General features: G+C 29.7%; 1 protein-coding gene and 1 long non-coding RNA gene across 3 annotated transcripts in view; one reads left to right on the top strand and one right to left on the bottom strand.

The window, feature by feature from the left end:
* Window positions 1–2,469: 2,469 nt before the first annotated feature.
* Window positions 2,470–15,969, top strand: part of LOC118196467 (uncharacterized) — a 92,871-nt gene continuing 79,371 nt past the window's right edge. Inside the window, exons 1-2 of one of the 2 annotated variants that reach the window (XR_015042825.1) lie at window positions 2,470–2,624; window positions 13,941–14,086. This is a non-coding gene — a long non-coding RNA (uncharacterized LOC118196467). Of the gene's footprint in view, window positions 2,629–13,940; window positions 14,087–15,969 lie in introns of both variants that reach the window. The other variant, XR_015042826.1, reaches the window with a different exon arrangement.
* On the bottom strand, window positions 3,561–15,123 carry LOC118196466 (uncharacterized). Its single transcript, XM_035367931.2, has 4 exons — window positions 14,967–15,123; window positions 9,842–10,069; window positions 6,729–7,443; window positions 3,561–6,020 (listed from the first exon to the last, which is right to left on the bottom strand). The coding sequence occupies exons 1-4, from the start codon at window positions 15,015–15,017 to the stop codon at window positions 5,710–5,712; spliced, it is 1,305 nt and encodes a 434-aa protein (XP_035223822.1). The 5' UTR covers window positions 15,018–15,123; the 3' UTR covers window positions 3,561–5,709.

The following is a 15,969-nucleotide window of genomic DNA, read 5'->3' as shown; positions in this document are numbered from 1 at the left end:
ATGAATATATAACATTTCTAGAAATTTTCATAAAATCTAAATTATTCAATAAATAAGTTTATAATATTTTTCTAGTATGCATACTCTACAGTCCAGCTAAAAAATTACTATAAAAATTAAAGCTATCTTGCTCTCGATAAACATTATTCACACAACTTTTAACCCAAAACTAACTTCATTTTAAAATTCTATTCTAACCTCCATGGAACTAACGGGAGAAGAATTCGACCTGTTGCCATTAGAACGTAAGTGAAATATAATTAAAACTACAAGATTATGTTTATACTCTCGCTCACATATTAGATTGGGGGAATGTAAAGATGCAGTTTGCAACAGTAATCTCATCTTTCGGAAATTAAATTATTTGCATATGTTCCTATGATAAAAGAGTAAAGAAAAAACATGTAATACGCGAGTGAATACACTACTCGAAGAAGAAAATACTTGAAATAAACCGCATCAATGGTCCGGGAGGAGGAAATCACTGAATTCCCTACCGTGGTACCATAGAGGTAGGAAAGGGAGGAGGGGCCATTTCGCGCTAGAAGTGAAGCACTGCTTTGAAGCTTGGGTCACCAGGCGGGGTGTTCTTTGTTTACATTCAGAAGCTCGCTTGACAAGATTCTGATAGTAGTATTTCGACACACGACAGTTCCATAGACATCGAAAAAGGGACACTCTCGCATGAAAGAAACATTCATAGTGTGATGGATAATAGCAATTTGTACAGTTTACTGTCATTTACGCAAAAATCATATCTTGGTTATTTTTCGATAACTAACAACAGCGATTTTGATTATGAATTTGTTTTATAAAATTCTAAGCTGTTGCACTACAAAAATATAGATTTTAAGAAAATTGCTAAAAGAGATCAGCCAAAATTTATTTTCTAGAAGATTTGAAAAGTTTGAAACTTGATGGCTAAATGTAAATATAAAATTATGTATGTTAAAATATTTGTAATTAGGCACATAGGTCAGATTAAGTTTTTATTAAATAGAGTGACGCATGCAAGGGCTATCTGCCTAAAGAGAGAGATGCCATCGTGGAGGAATTTTGAAGAAAAACTGACCTTTGAGTGGGTATTAAAAATAATACTTATAATTTTCATTCAAATTATATTCATATATATTTTTTATGTAAAACTTTCGGGTGTATGCTAAATTAGTGTAAATTACTTTACACGAAAAATATACTGAATGCACAGAAATTAAAGATTTGCACATGCCGGAAATGATAAATAGGAAATATGTACGGGTACTTATGCATGTGCTTGCGAAAAGCATGTATCTGTCTTTGACAAAATACTTAAATATTCATTAAATTATTTATAAATGTATTTGAAATGAAGAATTTATTCACTTATAAACAACTGTGAAAGTACTGTGAAGAAATCTAATGATTAAATGTATCTAATTTATAATGATTATAATTGTTATCTAAATATATAATAACCTTAATATTGAATTGTAAACATAAATTGAAATCCTGTTGATAAATACGTTATAAAACTATTTAAGTAAGAATTGTTCGTATTGTAAAGCAATCTGTTAAAAGGTATTGTAAAGCAAATGCTATAAGATGCACACTTAAAAACGTAATAAAGAGTTTTGGAATATGTATTGTTGAAATGAAGGGTAAAAAAAAAAAAAATCTGATAAGTATAATTAAAAGAATTATTCCCTTTACATTTTATAATAACTCAGTTACAAGTTTTAAATAATACTTTAAAAAAAAAAAAAAAGCTTATTTTATTCCCTTTCAGAAATGTTCAGAGAAAGTCAAGTACTATTTAAAGTATTTCGCTAATTCCTAGTAATTTTCTAATTTAAAATGAACCGAATAGAGCATTAATTATAAATTGACTTACATTTTTCGATTTAAAAGAAGCCAAAAAATCATGTCATATTTAAGAAAGTATTTTAGGAAGAAGCTCTATAAATAGAAAACAAATAATGCATAATTTTAATATTAATAATACAATAAAGTTTGATCTTAATTTTTGTACCTTAACCGAATAAAATCGAATTACCTTAATTTATTTTCTAATGTAATTAACGAAAACTTGTGAAAATATTTCATTCAAATTAAACCATTCTGAGAAAACTGTCCTGTGAAAAGTATAGCATTTAATTCCGTTCAGAATGAAATGTTGTTTAAAAATATGTTTTTTTCAAATACTTAGGACTCTGAAGTGTTGTAGAAAAAGAAAATATATACATTTATATGTATATTTGCTACGCAATTACAAAATATTTACACCCGAACGCGTCAAATCCCATAGAACTCAATGGTAAATGACCCAATGTTTTGGTCACCACGTAGGGATCGCCGGTGCTTCAGAGCAGGATACGGAGAAACTTGTTTAGGGCGACTCCTTCTTACTTCCTACCTCCATGCGTGGTACTAAGAAGGTCATAATTCCATTGAATGAAAAGTAGCGCCATCTATTGGATATTTGATGGTTAAAAATCGGGTTTTAGATTCGCATTTATTACGTAGTTACACCATTACACGTCGTGAAAGGGAAATAACGAAATTAATTTAGCCAAATGCAAGTAAACTGAAAAAATGGAAATCTAAGCCATATCATTGATCATAAAAACTGAATGTCTGATCTTTCGGTAAGTAAGTATCAAAATTACGAGCTACAAATAGTATTTTAATTTAGCAGATTAAATATAGCTAGCAGATGTTGAGATAACTTTAATCTGGGTGTTATTCAGACAAGAAAGTAAATAAACGCTTATAAAATAGTGTGTATTTTGAACAATATCAATTTTTGTTTTCACAATATGGCTAAAAATATTCATTTCGAATTTTAAAGACTATAATTTTTGTTTTTGGAACAAATGTAAATAAAAACTAAGAAAACAAGTTCTGAAACATTTTTTGTATGAAACGAAGGAAATTTTATTTTGTGATAAACATACAAGTATTCTTTTTTGCCTAAGGTTTTTTTTTTTTTTTTTTTCCTCTATACATTAACAAATATCATTCCTCATTGCAAATGTATGAACATTAGAAAAAAAAATTTTAAAAATTTCCATTTCTAAATATAAAAGTCTGTAGTATAATATACTTAACAAAAATTGCAAAACTGTGAGAAGTAATTATGCTTATGGATGGTGCACTTAATATATAGCATTTTGTAGGGCAGAGAAAAATGTAAATCCAAATATGAAGTGTCTAAGAAGTCATGAAGGTTTATGGAACCTGAGTTCTTAAATAAAAAAATAAATAAATAAATAAAACTTTTAACTGAATGTTATAAGTTGTAAAACATATCTCTTGTTATTAATGCATTTTGCTTTTTTTTATTTAATGATACATAACATTTTGTTGTCTGTCAAATTTTTTTTATCATCCAATACCATTTTTTTTCCTTAAAAAAATAATACTTAGGTTGTATTAGCTCATTTAATCATTTTTCTTATTTGTTGTATAGTTCTGTTAGTTAAGAAATAACCTGGGTTCTATATTAATATTTTAAAATACCTGCAGACTCAATCACAAATTATACATGACAAAAATATCAAGAAATGAGATAAAACTAAAAAGACAATAAAACAGTTAATTTATTTTATATGAATATGTTACAGATGAGATTATTCACATTTTCGGTGTTTAAAACTATTTACATAACTTCTTTACAATGCAAATGAAACTTAAATTATTATGTAATTCCACTCACAATCACATTTTTAATTTGTAAGAAATGAAAAGAAATTTATAAGTTTAAACTCAACTATAAATATCTTTTAACTTACAAGCAGAGCACATAACTAAAGCTCTGAAATATATATATATATATATATATATATATATATAATAAAAGAAATTTTTTATGCCTATAGGTATAAAAAATGACTTATTTTTTGAATATTTAATGTACTTTAAGAAAATGTATCTTAGCTGAAAACGTTTATAAAGTTATTTATATATTTATTACATACAGAACACACTATTTAATTATATTAATTATGTTATCTTTAATTTTTATTTTCTATCACATATTCTGGTACTTGCGTATTAATGTAACCACCTTAATGCAATTTGGTGACTTTTTGAAAAAAATGATGAAAATAAGATGAAAAATAATAACATATAGTCATTATTCAATTCATTTGAAAAATACTTATTATATTCCAATAAGATATTTATCCCAGATATCAATCAATTAATCTATTTACAAGCTGTTTTTTTATTTTGTTCTGGGGAACATTGTATTGTGTTTGCTTTTAATAATTCTGTAGTGAAATACGCAATTTCTGCAGAAATTTTATGGCAGTTTTTTTCCATTGCTGGCAAATTCCATATGTGCAAATTTTAAAAATGAGCTGAATGCAACAAATATTGCAGTTTGCCTATAAAAATTTTTGAAACTTGGAATAGAATAAATAGAATGCATAAGAAAATGGCTATGCTGCTTGACTGAAAATTGTTATGCGTATGATTGGCTGAAAAACTATTATGCACGTGGATGACAGAGTTTTGGCACATTCTGAAAATTTGGCGACTTCTATTAAGGTGGTTTCACTAATAAAGTACCCATATTCCTTACATTTTATAGAAAAATATTTTATTCTGCAAGAAAATTGAGATTAGAATAGAGATCAGATAGATAAATTAGAATCCAATTCTTTTAATATGAATTCAATGAAAACAACATGGATACTTGAAAAGTTAAGTTGGCACTCAGAGGAATCATTACATAAAACACTACTTATACAATTCTACTACACTTGCCTATGTGACATGAAAAGTTATGTTCACATGCAAACTTAAAAAGATAATAAATTTTAATAAATATTACTCTATTTCAAAAATTATTTATTAAGTTAGTAAATTCTAATTTATTATCTCGATTTCGACATTTTAAAGCTCTTAGATAAGATCAAGTTTTATAGTAACAAAACTTGCACCATTTTAAGCAAACACAAATGGATATTTCCACACAGAAAAAATATTTTCTTCTCTCAAGCATAATATTCCTAACCTTAATATTATTAAGAAAGTATAGCAAATTTTAAAATTAAGCACATTGCAGAAAAGTGTTTAAAAATTATCACAGTTTTAATATACACAACATCCGTAATTTTAAACCATTGCATTTTCCAGTGGTCTGCATTACCTTCTTAGAACAAAAATTTTTTGCATACCAGGCTTTGCATACTAACATATTATAATAAAGCGAATTATTATCAATACATATCTTTAATAACTGTATAATTTTCTAGGTTAGGCAAAACTACTGGAGGGAATTTTAGTTGTTTAATGTTAACAGCAGAATGCAGTTTAATATTAAGAGAATAATACAGAGACAGTTTAGATAATTAACAGTTTGTTTACATAATATGAAATGACTTACTTAGTTTAATATTTAAAAATTTTTTGTTTAAAGCTATGTAAACAAAGATTTCAGGTATTTACACAGTGTTGGAATTCCATAATGTCGGATGGCCAAATGTTTAAACTGCCTTCAAATTTACTGATCAAATTAAAATATAAACTAGTGATAGCTTGAAAATTATCTTAAGTTATAATTTTATACCAAAGAAAAAAGTTACTGTATACAACAAACATCACGTTTGTTGCATACATAATATTCTTTAGTCGGTGAAAATACAATGGTTTATTAAGGATTATTACACATAGACATTTAAGTATAAATGTTCTTATTCATAATATTTATTTATACAAATGCAATCACTGTGCAGCTGGGATGATGACTTGAAGTAGAGAAGGAGTAAGTGACAGAGAGCAGTGGTCAGGTAAAATATCTGACTTCGAGTCTGACTTATGTAGTAAAGCTTTGGAGTATTTTACATTTGATAATCTACCCGTTGTGTGACGCTTCACATGCTTTGCTAAATGATCACTACGCATAAATTTTCGATTACATACAGAACACACAAACTTTTTCTCTCCGGTATGTGTGCGTTTATGACGTGAAAGTTCATCAGATCTGGAGAACTTCCTGTTGCAGTTTTCCCATGTGCACGCAAATGGCTTTTCACCTGAAAATAGAGGGAGAAAAGTGTTTTACACATATACATGTATGTAAAATACAATTATATGTTTATATATCTGTCTGTCTACACACACACGTATAAACATAAACATTTTTTTAAAAATGAAATCCAACAGCTGTCTTAAGTCCAGATGAAGAATTAAGTCCAAATAAATAATACTGTGTAAAGTCAAATAATATCATTCAGCTCTAAGTCCAAATAAATAATATTGAAAAGTCCAAATAATATCATTGTTCTTTAAACTTCTTAAAATAGCTGAGGGAAAGAACATTTTTGGAAAGTGATGCAGTAAATAATAAATCAATTACTACGTAATATAGGTTATATTAATCTAGCAAATAAATTTATTCCTTACAAAATAGTTAAAATTTAGCATCTTGTGAGTAAAAAAATAAACCTAAGTAAAAATAATTTTTCTTGAATTTTTAAGGAAGACATAAATAGCATTTTTACACTTAAACACATTTTTTATTGATAACTTTACTTCAAAGTATTTAGCAATAATAATAAAAAACATTATTTTGGAAACTAAAGATAATATTTTGTGAATCATGAAACTCTGCAGCAGTTGTGTATTAAAAGCTATGAAAAATTGTAGCATTTCTAGTTTAGCATATGATAATTTTCTTATCTTTAATTAAAATAGAGTAAGTTCATTAAATGACTGAAATTTATTAATAATAATATTTTTACCTGTATGTGTTCTGAAGTGGGCTTTTAGATGTGAACTCTTGAAGTAAGTCTTCATGCAGTTTGGAAAATTGCACTGGTATGTTCTTTTGCGATTATCAACAGGTATATTATGGCTTTTTGTTGGTGCTGTTAGTAATAAAGGAGCTGGAGCTAATAGTCTTTGGCGCTCTTGGACAGAATATGACAACACGTTACTCACTAAAGATGGAGATGATGTTACAACCAATTGCATAAGTGATGAACCAGATGATAAAATATTTGTTGATTGTGATTGTGGAACAGGAGTCAGTATTAATGTTTGAGCTGCTGGTGAAGAACAAGGGTTTAGATTTGTGACAGCTGGAATAAGAACTGTAGAAGTTGACAATTTTGGTGCAATGGTAATAGGTTTTGCAATTGGTGTAACATATGCAGTGCTGCATGGAATATTGTCCACTGCTCTAATGGGCAGCACTGTTGCAACTGGTGTTACCTTGGGCCATGTAGCTGCTACTGGAATATGTGTTTCTGCTTGAGAAACTGGAGAGTTCTCAATATTTGTATTTTTTGAATTGGAATCATCTTTGGACTGCCCTTGCAGAGATGACTCAGGTGATTGATTTATCTGTGAAGTTTCAGAATTTGCTGAACTAGGAGGTGCTCTGACAATAACTGATACAGGCATACCTGTCACAGGAGGAACTGGAGTTGAAGGAGGTGTATTTGTAAGTAATAGCTGGGGAGGAAGAAAAAAAGAAAAATTATAAATTTTCAAATAATTATATACTTGCAGAAATTGAATGCAACATTTTCAGTACAAAAATTTTGTTAAAAATCTATTTTAAAAGTCATTTTCATTAAAAACTTTAAGTCAGATCATCATAGCAAGCAGATTTCTGTTAGCGATTTTTAATAATTTTAACAGTGGCTGAAAATAATTGAAAATTTACACTTTCATCATACAGAATGAAATTTACTTTGTAAAAGAGGTACAACTTGCACACATACATACACAAAAAAAGGGGGGCCAGTTTTATACCTCTCATTTTACTCGACCCATCGACTAAATTTAACTTCCATTTTTTATGTCTCGAAAATGCAACTTAGGACATATACATAGGTATTCTGACACAAAATTCTGAAATGCCTTACCTATTTTTTTCAATCTTTTAATTCTACGACTCAAATTAGGCCTAAATACTAAATTTTGTAAAATTTGGTGAGAAACTTGGAAAAATTTTTAAAAATTATAGTAGCTTCTTTTCCTTTCCCTTTTTTCATTGAGCATGAGCATTCTCTCTTCATTCTTTCAAATAATTTTAACAAAGTGTGTAAAGCACATTTGACATTTTTATCGTTTATAGCAAATATGCCAAATTTCAAAACATGCTAAATATATAAATTCACATATATATTGGGACATATTGAGTACAAAATAAAAAATTTTAAAAATAAAGAAAATATCTCTGAATTTTATTTAGATATAACCTAAATTTCAAACTGAAGAAGGAATCAATTATGTTTAATAAAAAAAAAGTGAGATTAATAAATATGTACCAAATTCAATGAACATTGAGGAGCTAAAATTTTCAGAACTAATTTTTTAAAAACTACTCGTGCAATTTTTACAAAACTTGTCACTTTGACATAATTTGAGCCATGCAATCAAAATATGGATACAAAATGATATATCATTTCAGAAAAATTTGGAATCATTTTTTACAGTTTTATGTCAAAATACTGATGTTGGAAAAGCTATAAAAATATTGTTAAATCTGTGATTTCGAAAGCTACAGAAATTATTTCTCCATTCTTCCTTTTGACTGTTTGTTTTGAAAATTATCTTTTATATGAAGATTCTCCTCCATATAGAAAACAATATACTAGATCAAAATCTTTCCATTCTGAAATATAATATGAATAAAATATGAAGTATAATGAGATGTGTTATCATATTATAACATCACCACAAATAGGATAAAACCTTTCTCAAAATTTAAAAAAGTAAATTAATAATTAAATTTATATATGCTAGATGTATGTTCACCTGACCTGAGGTATATATCATAGTATGAAAGAAATATAGAGATATAATTATTCATATATACCAGATTAGGAAAGTTTTAAAATTTTATTTAGCTAATTAATATTTAATACTGACGTATTATTCCATTGACCATGAAAACTGACAATGATACATCAGAATTTTAGCATTCGTTCCTGTGGAATTCTGAAGGAACTGATACCTCTTCATTTAATAAATCATTAGTATTCAACTCACTTTGTAAAAGTGGTTTTGTCGATTTCTACTATTTTGTTAGGCCCTCTCGTTTTAACGAAAGCTCAGTGTAGAATTGTTTTAAATACAAATTTCCCATGGGTAATTGTTCCAGTCTGTTTTTGTTCCAACAAACAACTGAATATTTCAAAGACAAATACAGTTTCATGTATAATACAATTTCAACAGTATATCCCAATAAATAAATTTACATCTTTCTGAATTCAGCCCTTCAAATAACAAAGGGGCGACAACTGATTCTTCAGTTTATAAAGATGTTAATTCCCCCCCCACCACCATGTGTTTCATAAACTTGAAGAAGAAATTATACATATCTTGAAAGTTATTATCTGGATCAATTCAAAAAATCAAATGGCTGGCTTAAATTATACAAATTTGTGCAGAGCAGCATTTGATATCAAAGAATTTTATCCTACATGACCACAAAGAGTGAAAAATATTCTAACATTCTTAATTATGAAAATGGTTTTTAAATCTCAAGATGAGTTGGATAGTCTTACATTAATTATTATGTAGAACTAGGCATTCATTAGTAATGGAATATACATTAAAATTTCATACAGCTTAATTACTAGTCAATGCAATATTAGATAAGGTCAACATTAGTTGTGTGAAGGAAAATGTATATATACACACTTTCCATCTTTATAAATAAACCTAATGGGATGTTTCTCTAATCAAAAAATGTAGATAGATTAAAATAATATTTTGTCCTTTTCATGTATGCAAGTCCATAGGTGTATTCTGATTAAAATAATGCTATGAAAGAATGATTGTTTTTCAATTTTAAGCAAATTATATTATATAATTCTGGATAACTATATATTGAACTTACTCTTGCTAGTTCCGATTCTTGTGCTGGAGCTCTTGAATTAATATCTTCCATTTCATCTTCTGATTGAAATGGTGTAAGATCCACATGATGACGAAGATTCTTGGAATTAGGGGATTCACAAAATTGTTCTTTTGATTGTTGTCCACTCATATACAATAATGTTTGCACAGCATCAAAATCTGGATTATCTAAGGCAGAACTTGATTGACTTATCAGTGGAAGGTTATCCTGTGGACAAAATATTAAAAAAATCCATTGATACATATGATATTGAATTGAGAGAAATTTATAAGCATTTTACTTAATACTTTTAAACAGAAAAGTGTTTAGAAAGTTTTCTTTTAAAGTACATTATAACCATAGAACAAAAGTTCTATAATTTTTCTAATGTATTTCTAATGATAATTTGTATTTTGAAGTGATGAAATATGAGGGCTGTTTCAAATGTATTGCACAGTTTTGCAAAGGCTGCAGAGTATACAGCACAATCAAAACGTTTTTGCTCATTTGTTAAACAAGACTTAAGAAAGCAGCAGTTGTTCTGCATTGTCAAGTTTTTAAAATAAGTCATGTTTTAAAATATGTCATGTAGTCATATACTGTTATGAAACTGCCTCGGAAGTTATATGCATAGATTGAAATTTCATATGGGAAAACTGCAATAAACATTTGCAGTGCATGAGCTGCCACTGATTATTTCATAGCCTCACACAATCCAGGCTTAAGTCCCAGACTTCTGAAAGCCTAAAATCATCCTGTAATTTCCCACAATTTTCTCCCTCCTCTCCCCCAAAAAACATGAAAATGTAGGTGAATGAAGAAGCTGTTTTGGATAGTCTCAAATCATTCAACTCATGCTAGTCAAATTCCTTATGAACAGAATCATCTTCATCATTAGGGTCAATTCAATATTCACCAGAATTTGTAGTCCTGTATTTCTAAAGAGAGTAATTCTTTGAAAACTGGCATTGGGAGTCACTGAAGCTGTAGGCATAGGTAATGGTCAACTATGATACTGTATTTTACATTTGTTTTTCTTGTTATATCCTGGCATTTTCACTATATAAAAGTAAAAATCACTTGAGTAATCTTTGGGCTTTTACAAAATTACAGGTATGGAAATTTGAACACATTTCCTTCATCCACCCATAAACTCTCGACACACAGCTTGCACACTTTGTGAGGGACTTCTGATTTATCTTGATCACATATTTCACTTTAAAAAGGCAGAATGGCTTGCGTGACAAATATACTGATGTTTGTCCTTTGACTGGGAATGATAAAACTGGCACATATGTAACAAAAAAAATCGGGATTGTTATGACACAAACTAGGAAAGGTGGACACAACGAAAGGTTTCAGTTCATAAATAAATAAAAATTAAACACTAATTAAAAATAAAATTGTCTGCACAAACAGTTTGCATTGGCATATTTAATAATATTTTGTCAAATGATTTTTGGCATTTGAAAGAAAGAGACTTGCTTTAGAACACTGTGTTGTGAAATTTGTAAAAAAATATTGTTATCATTAACTACAAGGTGTCTGAAATGGAACTATCAACACTACCAGATTAAACCACCGTTTACTTCCAGTTCTGTTGAAAAAAGTCAGCTATAGAATGCCACCAAATCATGTATATAGCTTTAGATACTAATCTTGTATCATATAACATAGTGAAGGTTTAGTACCGAAAGTTCAAAAACAAGGACTATGACATTCAAGAAGCAGAGTGCTCTTGCCGACCTACTGATATTGATAAGGCCAGCCTGTGAAAACTTATGGAAGAAGATCAGGTATGCAACCATTCGAGAGCTTGCTAAGTTAGACTATAGTCTCATGTCTCCATTAGTCATTTAGAACACTGTGTTGTGAAATTTGTAAAAAAATATCGTTATCATTAACTACAAGGTGTCTGAAATGGAACTATCAACACTACCAGATTAAACCACCGTTTACTTCCAGTTCTGTTGAAAAAAGTCAGCTATAGAATGCCACCAAATCATGTATATAGCTTTAGATACTAATCTTGTATCATATAACATAGTGAAGGTTTAGTACCGAAAGTTCAAAAACAAGGACTATGACATTCAAGAAGCAGAGTGCTCTTGCCGACCTACTGATGTTGATAAGGCCAGCCTGTGAAAACTTATGGAAGAAGATCAGGTATGCAACCATTCGAGAGCTTGCTAAGTTAGACTTTAGTCTCATGTCTCCATTAGTCATGCTATGCATTGCATAAACTTGACACACAAGTTCAATTGCTGGGTGCCGCACGAGCTGACTCAAGCAGATGAGGACAGGCATATTCGGGCCTGCACTAATCTGCTCGAAGAGATGCAAGGACAAAATTTTGAACTGGATCATCACTTGTGATGAAAAGTAGGTTTACGTTAACAACAACAGGCCGAAAAGAAGGTTCATCTGTGCCCGGTGAGCTCGTCAGCAGTGTTGCAAAGCACAATTTGTTTAACAAAATAATAATAATAATAATAATGCTTTGTATGCGGTGGGACTGTCCTGGTATTATCCATAAAGATATCTGGAAGAGAGTAAAACCATTGACAGTAAGGTGTGCAGCGAGACGCTAGTTCGTATTAATGCTGTTATCAAGGGAAAACATTGAACTGAGTTTCGACACACAAAAGGTAATGTTCCATCAAGGTAATGCAAGACCTCATGTGTCTGCATTTACCATCTGGACTCTGTACGGACTCGAATGGGATCTTATCCCACACTCACCATATAACCCCAACATAGCTCCTTCGACTTCTACCTTTTTCACACCCGCAGTTACATTTTGCACAGGATGTCTGAAAAGAGGTTGATGTGTTTTTGGACTCGTGGCCCCCCACGTTTCTGGGCCCGAAGGCTTTGAAAAACTACCAAAACGTTGGCAGAAAATCATAGATTTGAGTGGTGATTTCTACCTGCACTAAACGTACTGCTAGCTTTCCCCCCCCCAACGAACTTTTTTTTTTTTTTTTGACTGAAAACTTTCATTACAACCAGATATTTAAATAGAGGCAAAATGTGCAAGATAATTAAAAAAAAAAAAAATCCCCCCTCCCTAGATCAGGCTGTGCAGTTATTATTATTATTATTATAAGTCGTCAGATGGTCATTATTTTTCAACTATTAAATCCCATTATATTATGTAAACAAAACATTTAGTTATACACATGGTTCAATTAAGATAATCTGGGCCCTTTCAAGAGCCTCCAATATGTCCATTTCTTCTTTTTATGAAGGAAAATACGGATTGTAAGGAATTACATAGTGGTTTTTTTCTTTTTCTTTCTTTTTTTTTTGAGGGGGGGCTTAAAACCTGAGGTTTACGTATAATTGCTGTCATACATTTTATAAGTTTTAAGCCTCCCCTTGATATCCCCCATATTATATAAAATGTGACAGCAAGCCTAGGTCTTGCTATCATACATTTTATAAAAAAATTCATATGAGTAAACATAATAAAGAGAGAGAGATAATAGTATATAGTAGTGGAATTCTTTGTTTATAATCTCGGCAAAGATTATAATAGAACAGTTATTGATATTTTTAATTTAGCAATAGGCTTAATTAATCCCATATAATGAATATGGAATTATTAAACAAATTAAGAATCATTATTATCTTTCCATTTTTATTTATGTAACCAGTTAAACAAAAATTTATTCTTATCATATCTAAATTTTGTGATTTTATTTAAAGAAATAAAAAGTTACTTTTAGAGAATAATTTTGAAGTTACTTGCAATATATTCAGAATTTATGATATATATACTGCATTTAACATGTGTGTAATAGTATATATATGCTACAATTATGACTATTCTTTAGAGTATACAAACATAACGAAATGAATTTTTCTGTTTTTGAAAGATTTTTCACAAATTAAATGAATTCTGATTTTTAGTTACACTGTTATTATTCAGTTATCTAGATACTGTAGTTCAAAATGTAAAATCAGTTAATGTTTCATTTTGTGATTGAACTAAACATGGAATAAGAATCTCTTGTTTACTTTAGATAAGTACATTAAACATTCAGGATGTCAAACTGATACAAGGAAACACATTTTATCTCTTTTTTCTTATCAGGCAAATTTTAGACTTTCTAAAGCAGATTAGAGACCTAAGCAGATTAGTGGACTCTGGACAGAAGGTACTCAGTTGTATAAAAACGGAGCAGTGATTTTTAAAGTTGTTACTTTGTCCTCTAGTTCAGGAAAGTGGACTCAAGAGAAGTATGCACAAATTATTTTCTTACAGTAAAATATTAGAATTCCATTAGAAATATACGCTGAGAATTAATTTTAGCATTATTTATAAATTTTATCAATGTGTATCCATAGATGAACATTTGGTTATGAAATTATGACAGCTTTAATATTTAGAAGTATTACAATAATCTGATGAATAAACTTGATCTTTTCAAATGACTCTGTAGCATAAATAAATATATACTCTTCTCGATAAATACGTTCAGGTATTGAAACTGAAAATGTTTTACACATATAACTAATTAATATTTATAATAAATTTCACATATTTATTTTGAAGGTCAGTTTTAAAATGAGCATTAATTATAGCTATAGGATGTACTCATAATTTCATTAAAGTAGGCATCAAAATTACTAGAAAATAAATTAGAATTAATAATATTCAAATATAAAAGTAGATATGTTTATTATAATCGAAGAACAGATTTGCCACTTTAAAAAACAAGCATTTTAAAACAGCTGTAAGAAATATATTAGTGATACTCTACAATCATTCCAAAAGAAAACTGGTTATATTAAAAATTATACTGCATTAAATGTTACACAGTAAATGCATTCAGTGTGCACTATTAAAAAAAAAAAAAAAAAAAAACCTGAAAGGCAAATCGTGAGAGAAAACATGAATAAAAAGTGAGCATTAAAAATAGCAGAGTGAATCAGAAAGCTGCAAAAGATAAATCGTTAGTGGCTTATTCAAATTTTATTCCTTGCTTCGTGTTACCGTCACGTTATTATGACAGGTAACAGTCAGCTTTGTGTTTTTAGAGCATAAAATCACTAATTTTTATTCATCGTAATCATAGATAATCCAAAGAGCTATATTTAATTTTTTTCTAGTACTTACAGCTAATAAATGCGGTGGTGTATAAGGAGGAGAAAACGTAACACTAGACATAGCGGCTGAACATTCGTATAATGTAATATAAAGTTAACGAAAAAGTTGTTTCCCGCTTTGACGGCGACTTTTATTAACAAGAGCGGCTTGTGTACAGAGGGAGATTTCAGTTGACCATGTGGGCATGCCACCTCTCAGCCAATAATGTGCGTGAGTGTTTCGAGGGCACGGCTTCAGCAACCAATCGGAGTGAGAAGTTCACGTGAACAGTGCATGCTTCCGAAGGTGGTGAGCACGTGCTCACAGAATGACAGTTGCATGGGCCAACGCTGACAAGGAGGTAAGACTGCGTGGCGTTGCCCGTGTAGCTCAGCTGAGCGTTATTGCAGTTTTTGTTCGTGCTGCAGTAAACAATGCGTATCAGCTTTGTTTCTGCGGGAATGTTTAGTTAAATTTGTTATTCACAGCCGATGTTAAAAAATAACGTAAAAAATCGTTATTATATTAGTGTTCTTAAAAATTGTTGTTTTGTTACTTTATCTGGTAATTCTGTTAAGATTTAGCGATGCTGAAGTAACAGGTTCCGCATTGCAATTTCATTTTACGTAACACGCAGCAAAAATTGGACACATAAATTTTGGACCGACACGATTGTAGAAACCTTAAATAAATAAATGTAACACAGTAAAGGTAATCATTGTAAATCACGAAGGTAACGTGGCTTAGGCAATTATTTCTGTTTTATTAACGTTACTAATTTGATTACCAACTACCTCTGAAATTTAGTTTACTGCATTAATAAATTAATGTGGGTATATTTTGTTTAGTAAGACGGTACTAACTTAATTACGTAAGAAAAGAATTTCAGTTGTTGAAAAAACTGGTTAATAATATTCGTAGCATTTTACAAAGGCCTTTGCCACCGAAATGAGCGGTGCTGTTAATTGCGATTTAGTGATGAGATGCAGTCTGTTAATGAGGAATTTGCTATTTATTTAGGAAGGCGAGTACA

Source organism: Stegodyphus dumicola, chromosome 8, assembly GCF_044657685.1.
Source record: "Stegodyphus dumicola isolate Sdum_Otavi_A_Nest chromosome 8, ASM4465768v1".
Classification (NCBI taxonomy): Eukaryota; Metazoa; Arthropoda; class Arachnida; order Araneae; family Eresidae; genus Stegodyphus; species Stegodyphus dumicola.
The sequence above is the reverse complement of the archived record's forward strand: the minus strand, read 5'-3'. Positions and strand labels throughout refer to the sequence as shown.